Source organism: Apteryx mantelli, chromosome 22 (genome assembly GCF_036417845.1).
Source record: "Apteryx mantelli isolate bAptMan1 chromosome 22, bAptMan1.hap1, whole genome shotgun sequence".
Classification (NCBI taxonomy): domain Eukaryota; kingdom Metazoa; phylum Chordata; class Aves; order Apterygiformes; family Apterygidae; genus Apteryx; species Apteryx mantelli.
The window spans coordinates 13,133,676-13,154,161 of record NC_089999.1 but is presented as its reverse complement, the minus strand read 5'-3'; the positions used below and the strand labels follow the sequence as shown (position 1 = coordinate 13,154,161).

Genomic DNA, 20,486 nt, shown 5'->3' with positions numbered 1-20,486 from the left:
AACTAATTTCACTTGCCTTTATGTCCAGGTTCTGGGTTTATATTCAAGTGTTTTTACTGTGGCCAGATGTCTTCTGTCATTCTGTTTCAAAATGACCTCTTGTGTGTTTATCTCTACCAGCAGCATCTATTTTCCATTGGGTTTAATGAAACATCTGTGTCTAAATTCCTTAAGCACTTTTCAGAAATATCAACTGTTGAGTATTGTGATGGGTTTCTTTATATTGCCTGTCTCCAAGCTTTCTGAAAATTGAAATGTGTTGACTGATATCTTTAAAGCTGTCAGTTGTGTATGACTTTTGGATGGGTAGTTGGGCCGCGTTTGTTCAGTACACAGGCGTTATTTGCTTATGTTCTCTTTGTGTGGAGTTTGGTGCTTTATGCATAGCCAAAGAATTGACAGTACCCCTGAATAAGATCAGTGACTCCATATAGCATGGAGTGGATGTTTTGGATAGGGAATACTGTTTCTGGATAAAGCAAAGAGTGGCACCCTGTGAAGTGGCAATAAGCCAAGACTGCAGCTCAGGGAGATGTTGGCCTCCCGGTTGGGAGAAGGGCTGTTCCACTCCCACTCCCAATTCCTTGTGGCTCAAATAAGCTGAGGGCAGTTGGGCTTTTTCAGATCATGGTGTTAATGTTTCTTTGTTTTTTACAGTGTTAGTGATTTGCATTTTTACAGTGTTAGTGATTTGCATACTGCTTGGGGTTTTCTCTGTTATAGGCTAGATATTTTTGCTCTACAGCATCTCTGTATGGGTCACAGTTTCTTGGTGGCTGGTCAGTGTTGCTTCACTCTTCCTCATCCCCTCCTTTTGTTTCCCATATTCCCTGAAGTATGGTGTCTAGAACTGCGCACAGTACTGTACCTGAGGCCTTGTCAGAGCGGGGCAGAATGAGGAGATGCCGTATATGAGGAGCAGAAGTCAGTGAGCGATCACCACATGGTGTATTTATATAGTTATCTTGTACGAGGTGTAATGCTTTGTGCTTGTTCCTACTGAATTGCAGCAGTTCATTTCAGGTTACTTTGCCAACTCATCAAGTTCCTTTGGAATTAAATTCTTGATTCCAAAGCATCTGCAGCCATTCCTAGTTTGATGTTAACCTCATAACTAATAAATTAAAAAAGAAAATATTAAACAGTATTGGTATCAGAGCCTTCCCAAAGCCCCACTTGTTACATCCTTCCAGTTTAACAGAACTGTTGCTCACCATCATCTGAGTTTCCAACCACTCCATTGTTGTTTCATGTATACTTTATTTATGAAACTGTAATCCTGGACAGTGTCAAAAGTCTTCCTAAATTCCGAATTTGATGGAACAATTGACTATTCCCTGTTTGTGAGGCTTTTTAGCATGTAAGTGAAGGAAATGTGTTTTGTCTTGTGAAGATTTATCCTTGATAAGTTCTAGTTGGATAAAACTTACTAACTTTTGATGTCCTAGTTGCTTACAAATATGTTCGTGATTATTTGTTCTGGTGCCTTTCAATCTCAGGTTCTCCCAACAGTTCTCCCTGTTGGTCAGAACCAAATCTAGATGAGCTTCCCCTCAAGTTGCTTTTCCTGTCTGTCTCTTTAAAAGCTCTCATTGCATGCTGGGAACGTACAGGATGGTCTGAATCCTACCATAGGTCTTTCTGAACAGTCCCTCAGTACCACCAATTTGTTGCTCTGGAAGAAACTGTTAGTTCCAAAAATGCTTCTGCTTTTTATGGACCTCTATGAATGATACTGTATCCCTTTATTTTTCTTTTTAGTATTTTCCCAGGACTCGGTTTGTCTGTCATCTGTTATTTCCTGAACTTTACAAGTGGTGGCTAAATCCTTGATAAACAAAGCAACCCTCTCCTTTTTCCTCTGCTATCTTTCATGAATAAGATGTGCCTTTCTCTATTAGTGTTGCAGATTTTTTTAAGGAGTCCATTGGTAATGCAGGTAGATGTTTATAACTGTGTGACCAGCTGAACCTTTAAGCTTGTTCTTCTGTTTTTCAGGTTGCTTTGCTTGTGCAGATTAAGTAATTTTAATCTGTCTTTTTAGTGGTGGTACCCTGCCACTTTAAGGAGACAGTCTCTGAAAACAAATAGTAGCAAACTCTTTGGGATGGGGGCGGAAGGGGCGTAGTAGTCCATAGTTTACAGAGGTGTTTTGATCATCCTGACGGACACTTCTAGCCAGCTGGCAGTAATATAACAGATATACAATCTTAAAACAAATTTAAAGAAGATTACCTTTCCAGTGACTTAATTCCAGCATTTCCAGTTGTATTAATTTGGCAGCACAAAAGGTGGTTTTGAAGCAGGAAAAGATCAAGTCCTGTAACTGTATACGTTTTGGGGTCAGAAGAAACTGGGTGACTGCTTAACCATTAGGTGTGGAAATACAGTAGGAGAACAAGAAAAATCAAGGTTCAGCAATGTCTGCCTGTAACTTCTAGGACGCTGCCTGGCATCAGAGAGCTTTAATGCAATAGGTGTGCAACCTTGAGTACTTCTATTGTAACTTGCTTGCTTTGGCACCCTCTTTTGAGGGTACTTGACTTTCAATTAAATTGGAGGGATGTGCCAATTCAAATAAACGAAGTCACAGCATTAGGCTGTTTTTCTAAGATAAAGTACAGTGAATTGAAATAGTTTTCCGGGATGGTAGTCCCTTTCATCAAAAGATTTCCAAATAATGTTTACAGATGGAGAAACTGAGACGCAGACAAGTTAAACAACTTGCCTGAAGTCACTCTGGGACAGTAAATTGATGAAACTCAGGTATTCTTGCATCTAACTTTCTTTTGGTATTCAGTAAATTGCAACTCCTTCTACAGTGACAGAGAGAAATTCACAGGGAGTTGTGTGCAGCACTGGTCAAACAAGGTGTGGGTTCAAGGGAACATGCCTTTTAGTCGTGAGGAGGTTGCCAGAAATCTTTCCATTCGCAGGGCTGCAGGTGCCCTGGTTTGTTCTGCAGTTCCACACAGGAAACTTCAGCTAGCTAACCGTGGGGATAACTTGTATTTGAGGTGAGGTTTGCGGCAGAGAAGTCCTTCTCAGGCAACAGTTATATCTAAAATACACAACTGAGTCAGCTGAAAAAGGGTTTGTGAGTGTGCCTGACCTATCGTTTTACCTCTTCTTAAAGCATGTTAGACAGTGAACCTGTTGCTCTGATGGCTAGAGAAAAGGCATTTCCTCCTATAACACAGGAAAGCTGGAAGGTAGGGTTGTCAGCCATCGATCAAGTTGGGTTTTTTGCCTCTGATACTCCAGATCACTGGAGTGTAGACAGTTACACTTCCTTTCTCCTCCAAACACCATTTTGTTGCTTTTTGGAGGCCGACTGTGAGCCTGTCTAATCCATCCTGTAATACACCGTGCCAGCGACTGTTAGTATCTTTCATGCAGTGGCTGTTCCAGCACTTATCCTGACATCCTAAGCAGATTTCCTTCTCTCTGGGGAGCATTCTGTCAGTATTAAAATGACTTTGCTAATAGAAGTGCTCTTCCTTGGTCGTCAGATAGCACTCTTGAACTGGCCTGTTCTCGCTATTCTATAAAAAAGAAACTCGCCGAAGCAGAGGTCAGATTAATTGTCTTTGTGAAACATGCTGGAGCCTCTGCTGCCAGGATGGGAGGCCAGCCGTCGCCGGCACCCTGAACCTCGTGGCAGTCATGCTTCGCATCTGATAGCCTTTTAAGCCTCTCTTCCTGTTGTAGCAGGCACTTCTGCTTCTTTCTTGCTTTCAGACCCCAATAAACAGCAGCAGCACGCTGTCAGTTCGTTCAGCACAGGTTTTGGTAGGCTGCTGGGGGGGTTAGATGGTATGGCTTGTGTTCAGCACCTGGGACTTTGTAGGTCTCCTGTCTGAGCTGGAAAACATTGCTGAGATCCTTATCGTCTGATGGGGTTGTGATGTTTAATCGATACCTCCTGACCCGGCTTTGGGTGGTCTGTATGCCAACTCATGTTTCTTCATTTGAGCACGCAGAGTGTGTGTGCATGCTGTGCTCTTCCATCTATCACCTTATTGATCTTGTTAAGTGTTTATGCTATTGCTAAAGACAGTCTTGCTGGGACAGGTTGTACAATATATGCTTCCATACTGCTAGATATCTATGATGACCTTTGATTGTGCCAGTTGGCCACTAGTTTATGAGCTTGAGAAATTCATGATCTGATAATGATCTTTAAATAGGTGTACAGCACATCAACGTTTAACAAAAATTGTATGTTGGAAACATAACCATGAAGATTAAACTATTCTGATTCTTTTCTTGCTTGTAGATGTGCCTTATTTAAAGAGCACCAGCAATAAAAATCACGTAATATTTTTTCTCACTCCGTTACTTATAGCATCTAAGATCAAAAATGAGTGTCCTTAAAGAATACTCTACTCATAAACATTTTATATCAAAAAAGTTGCTCTGTTGCATTTGCACCTGTAGATAGTGAAACTAAACATATTGTTTTCTTCCTAATCTTTTTACTTCCAAGGATAACTGAGATGTCTTTGAGTTCAGAAGTTTCCATCAGCACTTCCAGCTGCAGGCCGCAGTCCCGTTCTGATACGGTGTGTGTTGTGTAGGGAGCCCCTAGCCAGTTGCTATGTTCCTTCTGAAGTTTCAGCGGTGGATTAAGTAACTTTTCTATAAATGCCCCTTGGAAAGTACTTCAGATCTGTTGTTTAATAAATTGTTCTTGACTATTACTAGATATAATTCCCAATTTTAAAGATGGCATGTTGTATCAAATCCTTGTTTAAAATAGGATAAATTCCACATGCCTTCTGGTATTTATACATCAGGGCTCTGATTTCATAAGCAATGAAACGAGTGTACAAAGTCACCTGACAATCCCCTTGGATCAACTGAAAGTCAAATCTTTTAGAAGTAGCTCAACTGTTACCTCTGATATTGCACCCACAGAGAATTTAGCCCTTAGTACTTAACACTATTTGGACTTCTCGATGAATAGTCTCAATAAATTATTGAGATGTGGAAAAAGAGCTAATCATCCATTAAAGTCATTTTGGAAGGAGGCCTCAATTTTAGTCTTGAGAGTAGTGTATTAACTGTGCCCGGCCTGGCACTTGGACAAGATGCCTGGCTGGAAATCAGTCTTAGAAGGATTGCACAGAATGTTAGAAAATAGAGGAGCCTCTTGAGTTTGTTTTGAATTAAAAATAATTCCTTCCCAGTCCAGCTGTTTATGGTTAGGAGATAAAACTATAGGGTATTGATCCTGTAAAAATCATGAGTGCCTGTGTAATTTTATGCACAAATGTGTACAGTACATAAAACTACATGTGTGCTTTAGTGTCAGCAGGGCTGAAGCTTTCACTGACTGGCCCAGCTGCATCAAAAAGCATTTTTTCCTTTGCTGAACTGATTCCTTCCTGTTCCAGGTTTTCTCCGGGCTCCTGGCTTTGGGGCCACTACTTGAATCGAAGGCTCCTCCTCTTAATCTGCTCGCTGGGCTCTCAGTTGCCATGGTGCTGCTGAGGTTTTTGTGTAGGAAGACTTGCCTCAGTGTGCGTCTCGCAGACCAGAAGGCCATTAATGAAACTGGAATCGCGTGCTGCTTGCTGAGACTTCTTATTCCCTTTGCATACGGTGAATTGCCGTTGGCTCAGCAGATGCAGGAGAGCGATACTGTTGCATGTTTCTGCATGTCATGGAAGTAAAGCTGTGCGTCTTTAAGGAACCCCTGCCAAAACAAGGGATTGATTTTCACCCCTTTTTTCACCATAACTGCCAACGAGTGTTGCTGTGATTTATATTATGAGTTTCATTCACTTGGAGAAAAAAAACTAGATTTCCCCTTTGTTTACGTTCTTCTTGCTTTTTGGTTCTTGGGCATTATTTTAAACAGTATTGAGAAATACTGTAAAGTTATTGTTAACATCGGGGAAAAAAAGTTTTAAATTTTGGGATTTAAGCTGTATTAATTAGGAGCCTAATTTAGGACCCAGAAAAATGGATGAAAAATTTGTGGATCAGCTTCGGATCAACTCCTATATCTGTTGAAAAGGAGGAAGCTTGTCACTTATTTTGTGTTCTTAGCTGATCCTAGCTGTTGCTGGTTATAGTAATATTCAGTGAACTTTAATTTTTTTTCTTTGTGTGCCACCCCCCCCCTTTTTTTTTTTGTAAATTGGCAGCAATCTTCTCTGCAAGCACCCTGTTTAGTCAACAAATACACTTTAAAGTGCTTTTCATCTGCATACATCTCAAAAGTAGTGTTCTTATTTTGGTCTTCGAGGTGTTTTACTCCCTCTGTCCACGGTTATTGCACGGGAAATGTCAACTCTAAATTCAGTAATTTGTTGGAAGACTTTTGCAAAGATTAGCTAGCTGAGATACCACAGCAGTGACAATGTCTCCGAAATACTTACTTAGCTGATATTTCTAATTGAAAAGATAACGAAGTATTCTTTGCCCTTATCTAAATACTTCAGGGCCTGCTCCTGCGTTTGCTGAATGCCCTCACTTTTCACCCGGATCAGGACCTGTAGCAAAAGCATTCAAAAGTAAGTGCTTTTGCAGCATCCCCTCACAGCCTACTGCTTGTGCCTTCAGTGGCTACAGGAGGAGCTCTCAATGAATTTAGGCTTGCTTCAAATCTCAGAGAAAAGGAGGTGTCATTAAACCTCTTTTAGGTAAGGAAAGCGAAGAATCTCCTGTCTAGGGAATATCTTGGATCTCCTGACTCCACTCTGTGTCTGTAAGACTAGTAGCTGAAATGGGCCGCACCATGCTTTCTGTACAGGATTTTCTTACATTAGGCAAAAACTTTCACTGGTCCATTTTACTCAAAACTCTTCCTCCTCTGCCCCTTAATTCTGATTGTTATGAAAGATATAAACATTCCCTCTTTCACACAGGCCAGATCTGAGGTTCATATTTGAAGTTGCTCTGTCAAAGAGCATTGGAAAGGTACCTTGCAAAAGACTTTGGTTCCACTCCCTTCTCTGTTGCAGAATTTTATTGTTCTTGTTATTAATTTAAACTAAACTTTTATCTTGCTGGCAAGACTTGACCTGGAGAATGTTAGGCTGGTATTCCAGGCACACGTGGGAATTTGTACTTCATGATGGTGTAAAAGTAACGATCTTCCAGTATTTTGTGGCTTTAGGAACTGCAGTATGGATGGTGTTTAGATTTAATTTGTCTATTTATTTGATAGACGCTTGGATTTACTGCCAAGCTAAGGTGTGGTGGTTTTTTTGAGAGGTGGAAATTTGGTGCCATGGGTCAAAGCAGGAAGGGCATGATGAAGAAATGGCTTCTGAAGGATAATTTGAAGGAGAGGGAAGGGGTTTGGAGCATGCAGCATGCTAGAGGCTTGTCAAGCATGAGAATGCATAAAGGAGAGCACAGAATGCCTTGGAAGCAACAGTCAAGGGGAACGGGTCAAGGACTGTGCAAAAGAGCTTCAGGAGTGAAGTGGTTTTGATTACATCGTGTAAGTGTGTGATTCAGAGGAGCTCAGTGAGCTTTTAGATCATCGGGCTCCGGAGACGAACTCTCTCCCTCCCATAATAACAAATGTGACGTTGCTTTGGAGCTCACAAGGAACACCGGTGACTTGGTGTGCATGTCCTGTGGGTATGGTCCAGTCTAAAATACATGTGATAAGACAGATAAAAAGCCAGATGTGTGATTTTGGAAGAGAAAATATCTGACAAACAAGTGCTTAAACTCTGTACCTGTTGCAGCTGCAGTACTTGGCTATTTGAGAGGAGTCCTAGTTGAGAAGCTTGTGCAAATTTGGGCCCTGTAATTTTGGAATCAAAGCTGCTGTTTCAGGCTATAGACCTTCCTTGATCACTGTTCAAAATGTGCGTTAGTGTGAATGTGATCAGCCAGAGAGCAGGGATAGGGGTGACGTGTTTTGTGTTGCGTCCTTTATTGAATTTAGCTTCAGTCTTTGGGCAGAGATGAGATTAGTCTCATTTTGTTTTGATTTATAGGCTTGAAACACTGATTCCTGGCAGTATCTGCATTCAGGGCAACAATTCTGTCTCTTTAAGGTTGAAGGAAAAAAGCTGCACTTGAATAAGTCCAGATTGCTGCCTCCCTGTACCTGCTACCCGAAGCATAGTCGGTTGTGTGCTCCAGCTACAGAATTCTGCATTGCTTGCTGGGTTGCATATATGCTTGCTCTTTCTGTCTGCCTCTTTGCAGAATAGGTTGCAAGGGCAGATTTATAGGTTGCCAGGGCAGATTTAAAACTGAAGTAGATCTTAGGGATGCTTCAACTGCGTTTAAGTCTAAGTCTTACCACCCAGGTCAGATACATCTCTGCATCAGCACTTACGTATTTACAAACAAAAGCATGAATTGATCATCAGAACTGCTCTCCCCCCACGTTAGTCCTCTTCCTCCTTAGTCCTTTACAGGCCTAATATGGGGGGGGGGGGGAACAACCCTTTCTCTGCGTGTGTGTGTGTATGTGTGTGCGCTGCAGTCTCCTTAAGACTGCCTTTCAAACAAGCTAGCTAATGCATCACTGCCTTTGGAATAAACTGCTACGTCACTGGTAGCACTTGGCATGTTACAGTGCTGGGATCAATGCAGGCTCCTAGCTGCGATGTGCGTCAGGTATGTGTCTATAACGAATGCTTTTTTTTTTTTTTTTTTTAGAGGCTAGAAGGGAAGAGAATAGCGAAGGCCTGCCTTTTGTCGAGCAGCAGGCCCGGGTCTGAAGAGGGGGGTGGCTTTCGTACGTTGGCTGCCGTTTGCGTTCTGAGTAGTATTATGTTTAGGAAATGAGCTTTCTAGAGCATGTGCGTATTTGGTGGTGGGTATTATATCAGAGTGACACATCCTTGTGCAGCGTGTTTCTGTAGGGGTGTTGCAGCAAGTCATGTCCATTGATCTGGTAGCAGTGATTTCAGCTGGTAGCAGGCATGATTGATATTTTTAACCAATGCTGAAACTGCTCCTCTAAAATCAAGCTGTGCATAGCTGTAGGGTTTGTTTCCTTGCAGCTACACTGGTTTGAAACTGGATTGGGGGCTGTGGGTAGTCTTTTTGGAACAGAGGCAAATATTTGGGAAATGGGTTTCAAAAAAAACTGTCTGAAAAATAAAATTTCAGTTCCACAGTGTGTGCGTAGGGGTATGTGTGTGTATATTTATATATATAAAAATTTTAATCTTGAATCGGGATTAAAAACTGAGGAAACTTAATATCCTGCAAGTATTTTATTTTGGAAATGATGGAATATACCATTTTCTCTATGAATTGCATGCCCTATAGAGTCACTGAAAGTCTGGTGGGTTTTGGTGGTCCTGTTTAGTGATGACCAGTAGAAAAAGCAACATACGTTTTATCCAGCTGAGTCCACAGGTCCTGAAGTCTCTCCCGTTATGACCACCTGGTTGGAGCTGGTCAGGAACACCCTGGTCAGATGGTGGCTCTGGGGGTCTCCCGCGGAGACGAAGGGGAAGCGGGAGCCTGGAAGGGAGGGCAGACTCTGATGGCTGGAGTCGTGCACGGGGGCAGGAGCTGGTTGCCAAATGCAACCAGCGCTGGCAAGTCCTTCAAGACGAGCTGCTCTGTCCTGTACACTTCTGTTTTAAAATGAGTTAAATGGGAAATTTCTGACATACTTCCTAGATGGGCAGTCTGAACAATTCTTCAGTCAAAGAGGAAGCAAAGGCTGACGGGTGAGGAGGCATTTAGTTACCATGCGGATATATAATGTGCCTCGATACAACCTGTTTGTTTTTGTTTGTTTGTTTTTTTGTTTTTATCCAAGAGCAAAAGGAAAGTATAGAGCTGGAAGGGATCCCAAGAGTTATCTGGCCTGTCCTTTGCCCCAAGATAGGGTCACCTGTATGGTACACCAGTCTGGATCAGAGGCTGCGCCAACCTGGCTGTAAAACCTTTAATAATGGATGTTCCCCAAGCACCCTAGACGACCACTTTGTCCACTGCTTTAATTATCAGTCCCACTGAAAAGTTCTTCTAACATGTTCTCCTTGATATAGTTTAACTCCATTTCTTCCCATTTACAGTGGACATGAATTAAAAATTGTTCCTATCCTCTTTTCCTGTATTTGAAGACTGCCGTTAGGTGTCCCGTCAGTCTTGCTTTCTCTGGAGTTGACAGTCCTTTCACTCTTACCTCCTGGGCTTTGCTTCCTGGGGTAACTAGACCCCTGATCACTGCCACCTGCTCTTGGCCTGTGTCCCAGACTGCTCCCAGTGCAGGGGGGAGCAGGAATCCTGTATTGCATGTCCTCCATCTGACACTCCTGGTCACCGATTCCTCTGCAAGAGTTATAGAACAGCGTGGTGTTGAAGCAAGTCCAGTGTATGATGCGCGGTAAGTTGTGGCTTCTCTCCTGCAGCCTTCCAACGTGTGAGCCACAGTGGGACAGGATGCCGTGTGTTTTGTGCCTGTGTGTGCCTGTAGCAGGAACGGAAGTCCCCGGTCTGTTTGTGCTTGGGGGGGGATTGCTTGTTTACACTCTGTTCTTTCCCCAGTGTCTCTTGTCCGCTCTCTGGTCAGGAGATCTCTTTCCACTGGTACTTCCTTCTTCACTGCCACGGTGTGTCGCTGTCCCCCTTTACCCTTCTCCTGACAGTGCCTGAAGAAATTGGATCCACACACAACTGTGTGCCTGCACTGTATCAGACACGTGGCACTTTGTTGTTCCTTGCTTATCACATCTGCCTATTCTTAGTTCCCTGTCTGCTGCAGTGGCCTCACCTCGCTCTTCAGGGCTCTGCGTTGCTTGCTGTCATCGTATTAATGTGACTTTCTCCTCTGGGTGCATGCTCATTTTTTGAGTGATCCTTGGATGACTGTATAGGTGTTGCTCAGGCCCTTGGAATGTGCGTGCAACAGGTAAGGGCTGTGCTACCTGGATACGGCCCTATGCTAGGACAGACCCAAACGTTGTGAAATTTTGAAGTGTAATCCAGTTGCTGTGTCTAGTTCTGATCCAGGTTTGAACAAGGTCTCTGTTCATTACGGTATTGCTGCATTCATTTCCCTCGCTCATCCTGCCTCCCCTCCCCAAAGTTTAACATTTAGCTTCTTGTATGTGCTTAATACTGAGTAAACATTCTTCCTCCCTCCAGTGGCGGTGTGGACCTGCAATGCTGGAGTACCTTTGTTTGTGAGACTATTTATCCTTATAACACTCAGAGTGATCTCATCTCCATGTTATAGGTAGAGAAACTGAGGCACAGAGAACCTAGGTGACTTGTCCAGGGTGTCCCAGCTTCCAGGCTGGGCTCCAGCGTGGTCTGTTGTCTCGTGTCTGGGTCACTGCTATGCTCTGTGGCTGCACAGACCGTGCATCTGACTTTCCTCACTCCGCTTCTGGAACGCTTTCCTTTTCACCTCCCCAGCTCCTGTGAAAATCTGGTATGAAATCTTTTATGTTGATTGAGTTCTTAGGGCTAACTGGCCCCTGAACAAAGCTGACTGCTGAGGAGGTGCTTGCCAGCTCCCTGTGCAGTTCAGCGTCCGGCGGAGCGGCGTTGCTCCACGTGCCGATGGGCTCCGCAGGCGGCGGGGAGGCTGCGCGAGCTCCGCTTCCCTGCGCGAGCCCGCTGCGGGGAGCGTGAGCTGGGGCCGACCGCTGCTGTGCAAAGCCGCTTTGCAGCGTGCGGGCTGCGGCAGCAGAGCTGCGTTAAGCCTGGTTACATAACCTGTAGATCGGTTTCTTGCTTTCCTGATCAGCTGCTTTCCTCTGGATGCAGAACAGCGAAGCTGCTACCCTCTCCGAGCGCGCACGCTGCGTCACAGGAAGAAAGAGTGGCGGAGAGAGCGGGTGGTGGGAAGCAAGGGACAAAGGTTAAAAGATTGAAGCAATCAGGGAAGCGCCACTGCCTCGCGGAGAGCCGTATGAATGCAGGAGGCTATCTGCAGCTTTCCTCTGCTGGGTTTTGAGCTGCAGCGTTGGGGAAAAAAATAGCAACAGCTAACACAGATGAGCCGTAAGCAAAAATAAAATCTGGTAATTCCTTTACTGAGACAGCATGGAGGATTCTGCAGATGAGAGTCAGGAAATGAGATATCACATGCTGCAAAGGTAAGAATTCCTGGTATAATTGTCTCCTGAGAGCAGCATCTGTCTTGGACTGAGGTGATTGGGCACTCTGTACTGGAAATCTGTGCAGATATTTTTCCATGTTAATTTTACCTTAACTGGAGAGATTTCAGGAAGATATCTGTAAAGGTATCTGTGCCTGCAGTCTCCAAGAAAGGTGCTAGACTACACTGTAGTTGGGAAATAAGTGTTAAAAAAGTTTGAGTTTCTGCACGACTTTTAACCTCTAAAACATAAGGATAGATTAGTATTTAGAAAGTTGCTACCTAACAAAACACTGCAGTTGTGACCTGGTGAATAATAGGGATGGCTGTTACTAACTCAGCATTTGTCCTGTTTTGTTTAGGGCTCAGTGTTCTTTCTTCCTTGCTGCCCTGCTTCTCCCTCATTTTATCCTGCAAAAACAAAAAAAAATCTCTCCTTCTGTCTTGATTATAATGTGCAGTCTGTAATTATTAGTAAATAAACTTAATGTTCTTGGTATACTTCCCATCACAAATTAAACAGAACTCCACTTGCTTATAAACAAGTATTTGTACTTTATTCTGCATGATGCAGTTTTGTTGTTTTGTTTGCATGATTCGGTTTTGTTGTCATTTTATGTGTAGCAGTATTGTGTAGTAACTTGAGGTTGGCAGGATAGTTCGTATTCATCCATAGCCACAGATTCTGACCCCAAGATTTTTATCTTTTTCTGTTTTTTCCTGAAGCTGCTCTCAGTAAACGTGTAATGATTGACCTGTCTCATTTATTTGTTGGACTGCGCTTCTTCCTTGCCATGCCGTAGATTCTGACCCTCTTTCGAAAGACATGAGTTTAGTAGAACTTCAGCCTCACCTACGTCTTTCCTCTCTTTCTTGGCTGTTGGCCCTGTGCTTAAATTTCTGGGCGGGGATTTTCAAATAGCAGTTAGTAAACCCTTGCTGATAGGGGCAAATGTTAAGTACGATACCATCTCTGAAGTGCAACTCCCTGGAAGAAGGGAAAGTATGCAGCAGAAGTACCCACCCACGTAACTTGTTCTTGTGCCCTTCCCTGGGCATCAGCTAGCAGCATTCTCTGGGACACGTTACTAGGCTGGATATACTTTGGTTTGACCTGGTACAGACATTCTTTTACTTTTAAATGTCATACAGTGTCACTGGGAGATGTTCATCTGTCTGGCTTATTTATGGCTTTTTTTGAAAATCACCATCTTACTCTTGTTTCTCCTGTCTGTTACCTTTATTTCTCCCACTCTTGGCTTTGTGGATGGCTTCAAGGTCTCTCTCACTGTGCTTAGAACAGGTTTTCACTCAAAATTTGCTTTCCTTGCAAGACTGTCATTACTTAAGGCTCTTCACCAGCAAGATCACTTGTCATGGGAATATCTCATGTGTGCGTGAGATAGGTTGACGTGTTAATGCAGAATGTTGGACCTGAATTTCAAATGCTGCAACTATGCTTTCTTACTATTCTGGAAGTCTTCACAAAAGCCAGGGCCCCACTTCAGCGGGACCTTTCAGCCAAAGTAGATGGCATGCACAAAGGAGAGGAGGAAGGGAATATCCCCTTCATTCTGTGTGCGGTAGATAAACATGCCTTTACGGTTGGGTCTGGATGCTGATCTTGCCTTACCTGAAAGATCACCTTTCCTTTCTAGTACAGTTCTTGGTTGGTTATACCAGGATTTGGCATATATCTTTTCAGATATGTTGTTTTGGTTGATCTGAATGAAGATCCTATTCATTAATGTGTCTTGCAAAGCGCAGCATAGTCTTGTTAGTACTGTAAAAATTAACAGGAAAGACTAGTAAGAGAAAAGTCTGTTTTTTAAACCAGATACAGAAGCCCAGAATGAACTGTAGCTAGTACTAGGAAGCTTTTTAGCCAAAGTACTGGTCTGTGGCGTTACCGTGCTTGTGATGAACAGTTAAAGAGGGTCTTCATTCCAGCTAGACAAATCTTTATTATATCTGCAGGCTGTTTATGAGGGGAACTTGAAGGGGAATCTGTGTGTTTCTTCGCAGGCTGTTATCAAGTACCTCTAACAGCGGCTTATTCAAGCCAGGATGCTCCAAACCTCCTTACAGGGCAGTAAACCTAGCAGATACAGCTCTCGGGCTACCTCGATTTCCTGGCCGTGTTCAAAAGCAGACCTCTAGATGTTGTATGTGGTTTGTCCTTGGGTTTGTTTCCCTTCCTGCCCCAGCAATTCTGCTCATTTTCTGCCCGTCTCGTCCCAGTTCCCAGTGGAGTTGCTCAATGGTATCAGCCCTTCAGCAGCTGACCAGGCCAGAGGTGGTGGCTGTGTTTCCCATGGATGCAGGGCACGAGTGGCTAGTGGGGACAGACACAGCTAGTTACACAGCTACTCACATGGCACTGACCCTCCTAGGGTATGCGCCTCTGCAAAGCATTAAGTAATTCTTGAAATACCTTCCTAATACTCATTTAGTAATGTCTGTCCTCCTGCAGAAAGGTTTGGAGGGAAGGATTTTGCATCAATGTGTTTGTGGAGAAAGAACCTGTTAAGAAAAGCACGCTAGTTGCAATTAAAAAAAAAAAAAGCTGGTAAACAACAGGGTGACCTGAGAGGTAAAGTTTCAGTGGCTTTAAAATAAAAAGCAACTATTTTTATTGTCCCTGTCAAGCTGCACTACAGTAGGCAGATAGTGTGAAGAGTTTTTGCTTTTGTATTTTCTCTCACATTCCAGCTTTGTAAATGCTATCAAATCCTGTATTACTTGCAGAAGCAAGGGCTGATTTGTCCGTGTTTTACTTCTGAGGAAGTCCAGAAAGGGAAGTGACTGTCCCATTTCCATGCAGACAGACAGTGGCAGAGCACGCAGTTGGTCTTGTTGGACACAAGAATGGCTTTTGCTGTAACGTGATGAATTTGTCCTCTAGCTCTCAGAACTTCTGAAGAAGTGAAGTTGTTATTAAAGACTGGATAATGGAAAATCCATGGAAAATGCTTTTGAGTAAACGGAGGTAGTAGGGTCTCTCATTTACAACTGGAGACTTATCTGCTGTGATTCTCAAATAGGTTTTCCTTGTAGAGTCTGATCTTAGTAGATTGTCTTACCAAAGCCAGAAAACGTTGTTGTCGTTTCTCAGCTTTTCTAGATGAATTGAAAGCAATGTGATGGGGCTTTGTTAGCTCAACTGTTTGATGTGGGACAGTAATATGCAGTTAATGCATTTTTACCTCTTTATATATTAGCATAACCAGAATTTCTCCAGAGACTGGCTTTTGCTCACAGTGAGATAACTGAAGGATAGTTAGACAAAACAAAGTCATCCCTCTAAAAGCTCAGGAGAAGGCCATGGTGAGCTGGAGTCAGGGAATAATCCTGCTTGTCTTGTTGGGCAATATGGTCGCGGGGAAGCTTACAAATTTTTCACATATGCTGCTCTATTCATGTACATCTGCTTTGGAGTCAGCCAAGTTGCTCTTTTCTGTCCCCCCCCCAATTTCCTTAGGCCCAGTATGTCCGGTTTACACCTTGTAAAACAGGGCCGGGACAGGAAGAAAGTTGACCTACAGCGGGATTTCACTGTGGCTTCTCCAGCAGAGTTTGTTACTCGTTTTGGAGGGAATAAAGTTATTGAAAAGGTAAGCTGCTGACGTTTCTGACCGTAGCATGTTGCGTTCTTGTTCCTTTCCCTTGAGCTATGGCTTCCCTGCAGTACAAGGCTATACACTGCAGATATCAAAAATATTAATATTCCTGAACTTGAAAGTTGTAGTTCTGCCCATAATCATTCTCTTTTCATTTTATTGTAAACGTGATAGATAAACATCACATTACTTTAGCTTGGTGTGATGAGAAAAAAATCTGAGTGAACTAGAGCACTTCTGCTGATACAAGAGGATTTATAAATGTAAAAAACGTAGACTGGACAAAACTAAAAAATGTATTCAGAGACTATATAATCATTTAATGGATGAGGTCTCTTTTTATGGGTTGTCAGGTACTCATTTCAGGTATAGAAAGATATGGCTGCTCATTATGCATCTTCTAATGTTCCCTTCTGCTCTTTAAAACAAAGCATGTTACATTAAAGTCTTTAGGGTCAAGCAAGAGCTGATTTCTGAGTTGACTGATGGGGCATGGAGTGCTCTTGTTGAACTGAAAGCTGTCTAACAAAACTGCAACCGAAAGAGTCGATGAAAGAGTCTGCAGAGAAAACAAATATTTTCATTGCTGTTTAGTGTTTTGTGTCATTTAGACCCTGTCTCCTCCCTGCTTCTAATATCTTCAGGTCCTGATAGCAAATAATGGGATTGCAGCAGTGAAATGCATGAGATCTATCCGACGCTGGTCCTATGAGATGTTTCGAAATGAGCGGGCGATCAGATTTGTTGTCATGGTGACTCCTGAGGATCTGAAAGCAAATGCAGGTGAGTTGTAAAGACTAGCAAAGATGCACGACCTTCTGCTTGCACAGAGCTGTGTGCACACAGGAGTGCAAGAAGTGTGTCCACCACACTTTTTACCATTCTGTGGTGCTATGTACCATTCAATGGTACCATGTACCACTGAGATTAAACACTTTCATTTGAAACTGAAAGGCATACAAAGCACCAGGCAGGTAATCTTGTATCAGCTATTAATTTGAAACCTTTTCCAGATCTGACTGGAATATTTTCATCTTAGACACAGTTTGGTTTGATTCTGCATACTTGCTTACAATCTATAAGCATTTATATACTTTAGCAAGTACTTACTTTCAGTAGGCTTTTGAGATAACCTGAATGTGCCTTAGATACTGAGTGTTAAGCTCTTGTTCATGTATCATAACTGTTTAAGTGTTTTTACTTAGCTGTAAATAATAATTTTTTGGCCAAATGTTCTTCTGGAGTTACAGTGGTCTGGTTATAGGCAGGAAATGTGAGGACTGTGATCCCCAATTTGGAGGGAGAGCTGGGAAGTGTGTTTCTTGGATGTCATTCTGACTGTCAGTATGACCTTGGCTAAAAGAGGGTGAAAGAAAAGCAATCTTAAAATGAGAGATAAATCTGAACTACTTTCCAGGAATGTTTGAATAATGTAAGAACGAATATTTCTATAAAGTGCTTTCAGGACAAAAGGCTAACTGTATGCTTTAGATATTTAATTATGTAGCAAATGTTGTTGGACTCCTGTCGTGAATTTCTCAATGAAGGAAAACTGGATATAGACTTTAGGATTTGCTCATAGCATAGATCTAGAGAGTTTTGGACAAGTACCATTAAGTAATTTGCAATCTAAATGTGATCTCCTTTGTGTTTGCAGAGTACATTAAAATGGCAGATCACTACGTCCCAGTTCCAGGAGGACCAAACAACAACAACTATGCAAATGTGGAACTCATTCTTGATATTGCTAAACGGATTCCAGTGCAGGTGAAAAGTGCCAAAAATAGTTTTCAAATCAAGAGGTAGCACTAAGCAGTCCTCTCCTTAAATAAGGAGCTGTATCTTGGGAAAAAGACAGGCCAAAGAAATGGAACTCACAAACCTATACTAGCACCGAAAGGCAATAAATATTAGGATACAGCAGATTTCCCAGTGTGAATATTTGCAGGAGGTAGAAGGGTATCCATCACTTCCCTGCCCTTAGCTCCTCTTCAGGAACTAACTTTAGTAGTCGTCTTTGAGAACCTGTCTGCAAGCTGCAGTACACTGTGCGGCCCACTGAACTAAGCATACCATGTAATACAGGAGGCTGGTCTGGCTTATGAATGTTATGAGACTGTTTTCTGTTCAGTGGGGAAAAGAAAGACTTGACGTTATCAATATGGTTTATATTTCTTCTTGCTTGTTTTACTAAAACAAAGAGTGAATTATGTTATGTTCTTCTGCAGGCTGTATGGGCTGGCTGGGGCCATGCCTCTGAGAACCCTAAACTACCAGAGCTACTCCACAAAAATGGAATTGCTTTCATGGGTGAGAATACTTACTTCTGACCTTATGCCTAACGCAGCTGAGTCCTTATTTTAAAATAAGTGGTTTTGGATAGAAAATTGAGAATCTAAAATAGAGCCATGATACATAGTTTAGGAGCACAAGATAGATGATATGTTCTTTGCAGTACTCAGAGGAACAGAATATGCTGCCTGACGAGGTAGTCTGTTTCCATTAATTGAGACTAACAAAGCTACGTTAGAATAGACCCAAAGTATTATATAGGATTTTGCTCAATAAGGGGCTGGGACTGGAAAACAAGTGTGGGCAACCTAATCCCTTGATTCTTTTCCATAGGGATTGTAAATAAATGCTGTAGAGCCTTTCACTAGCTTCTGTTAGGAAAGAGACATGAACAAAGTCTAATATAGATGTTGCAAGTGTTTAGACATGCTTGCTTTTTATAGTAGTGTTTTCCACAGTTTCTGCTAAATGGTGGTACGTCTCTTCATGGAGAGTACGCGTGGGTAAGGTTTGGACATGTCCTGTGAAATAGTCCTTCTGTGGGAGGAGTGGCAAGTTCTCCAACATGTCTTTGAATATTGTTATCTAACACAAATCTCTCCTAATTTTGTAAAGTAGATTGTTTTAAAAGCTGAGCGTCCCTGTGGTTAATTTAAAGAGGGTTATTGAAAGAGTGAAGTTTGAAATGGACAGTACACAAAGCTTGTTGTTTAGTTAGCAATACATTTAACCAAAGGCTGGAGCTGTGTGATAGAATAAGCCTCATCTTCTGATGCACATGGATTTAAAGACTGGGGTAAGGTTTTGGACCTGTGCTGTGTTTAAAACTGAAGGTGGTCCTGTGATAAAAGTCTGAACATAGTCTTCAGCTTGGGGGATAGTTGTATCATGTTCTGACTTGCAGTAGATGTTTTTCTCTGTAATGACTTGACCTGTAGCTGCAAAAGTATTTTTGAGGAGGGGTGAATTTAAAAGCTGCATTTCAATTCCAGTTTAAATCTCTTACCAGTCATATGCTACAGTCCTATGCAAGCCAAATTTCTAGTAAAATCAGGGCATTGAATTATTATTTCAGTAGAATGAGATGTATGCACTTAATGCCTATTGCTAGTTCCTGTCATCTCTTTGAGAGCAGACTCAGCTTGAGGAGGAATGTATGGACAGATGCTGGTGCTTGAGCTTTGAGTGTGCCAAGCCTGTTCTTTAACAGGATGGGCAGTTAACAGTCATAGAAGCTACTGTGATGTGCCTGTGGTTGCATTGCTGTAGTATTCAATTGCCTTTTCTTCCATCTTGGTCAAAAAAGTACTCTAGCCTGTCTGATTTTAGTTTCCTGGCTGACATAGTTAATGTTCTTGGTTTCAGTTCAGAAATGTTGATCTATACAAGTTGGAGTGTGGCATGTAGCAGCCCTTCTAAGAGTGGTTATTTATGCCTCTTGCATGGAACCCAAATCAGACCTGTTGGCATTTCCCTGGAGTTTGATATATTGCATCTTTTTCCTGAGCTGTTCTTGCTCTTTGCAGGTCCTCCAAGCCAAGCAATGTGGGCTTTAGGAGATAAAATTGCTTCATCAATAGTGGCTCAGACTGCAGGCATCCCAACTCTTCCTTGGAGTGGCAGTGGTAAGAAGGAAATTCTCCTTTGTATTAAGATCATTATAACCTTTTTCTTTGACAAACCTAATGTTTAGGAAGCATCTGTGCACAGAAAGGTCTCCTGTTGGATGTGTCCCATCTCTTTAGGGATTTAAACTTCCATTATCCAAGGCTTAGACATAGTGACTAAAATATATATGGATATGTCAGGCAACATTTACATGCCCTTATCATGCTTTTAGTCTAACTGTACAGTAGTAATATCTGGTATTTCTGTAGTCTCTACTTTTCTAGCATATACCATCTAGTTTTGGAGCATACAGCCAGTAGTCTGCTGCTACAGAAGCTCTATTCAGTTTCAAAAGACTGTAAATAACTTTTTTTTCTCAGAATTGCACAGGGTAAATGGAGGAGGATATAGCTGTTGTTGGTTTCCAGATGAAAATATCTGCCCCCCAGAAAACAGACCATCTGCTTACATCCTGCATCCTCTTTTGTAAATGCTTCCAGACTAGCTCCTTATAGAATTAAGATTGCTCTTTGTTTCACCAGTGTCTGACATGTGAGTTCTCACCGTGCCTTGCAGCAGAGTGAGCTAGAAGATACTGCTTGTATTTCAGGTCTTCGAGTGGACTGGCAGGAAAATGATTTCCAGAAGCGTATCTTGAATGTTCCTCAGGAACTATATGAAAAAGGTTATGTGAAAGACGTAGATGATGGACTGCGGGTAGGTGACCAATACTTGGGAACTATTTAAGGTCCTGCTGCTTGCACACTTTGAGAGCTAGCCGCTCTAATATACTTCTAAAGGGAGTGCATTCTGGGGCTAGACTGTCTGCCTCACAGAACTCAGTCTTGGAAACTTGGAAGTTATCTTTCACATATCATCTTTGGACCCAGCCTGCATGCAGAAGTAGGTGAGAT

At 42.4% G+C, this 20,486-nt stretch overlaps 1 protein-coding gene across 2 annotated transcripts in view; it reads left to right on the top strand.

Annotated features, from left to right (window-relative positions):
* The window catches only part of ACACA (acetyl-CoA carboxylase alpha), a 149,858-nt gene that overhangs the window by 6,246 nt on the left and 123,126 nt on the right, over window positions 1–20,486 (top strand). For both annotated transcript variants that reach the window (XM_067309653.1, XM_067309654.1), the window contains exons 4-9: window positions 15,534–15,666; window positions 16,317–16,455; window positions 17,330–17,439; window positions 17,901–17,982; window positions 19,491–19,589; window positions 20,183–20,289. In XM_067309653.1, coding sequence (XP_067165754.1) covers window positions 15,534–15,666; window positions 16,317–16,455; window positions 17,330–17,439; window positions 17,901–17,982; window positions 19,491–19,589; window positions 20,183–20,289 — 670 coding nt within the window. The remainder of the gene's footprint in view (window positions 1–15,533; window positions 15,667–16,316; window positions 16,456–17,329; window positions 17,440–17,900; window positions 17,983–19,490; window positions 19,590–20,182; window positions 20,290–20,486) is intronic.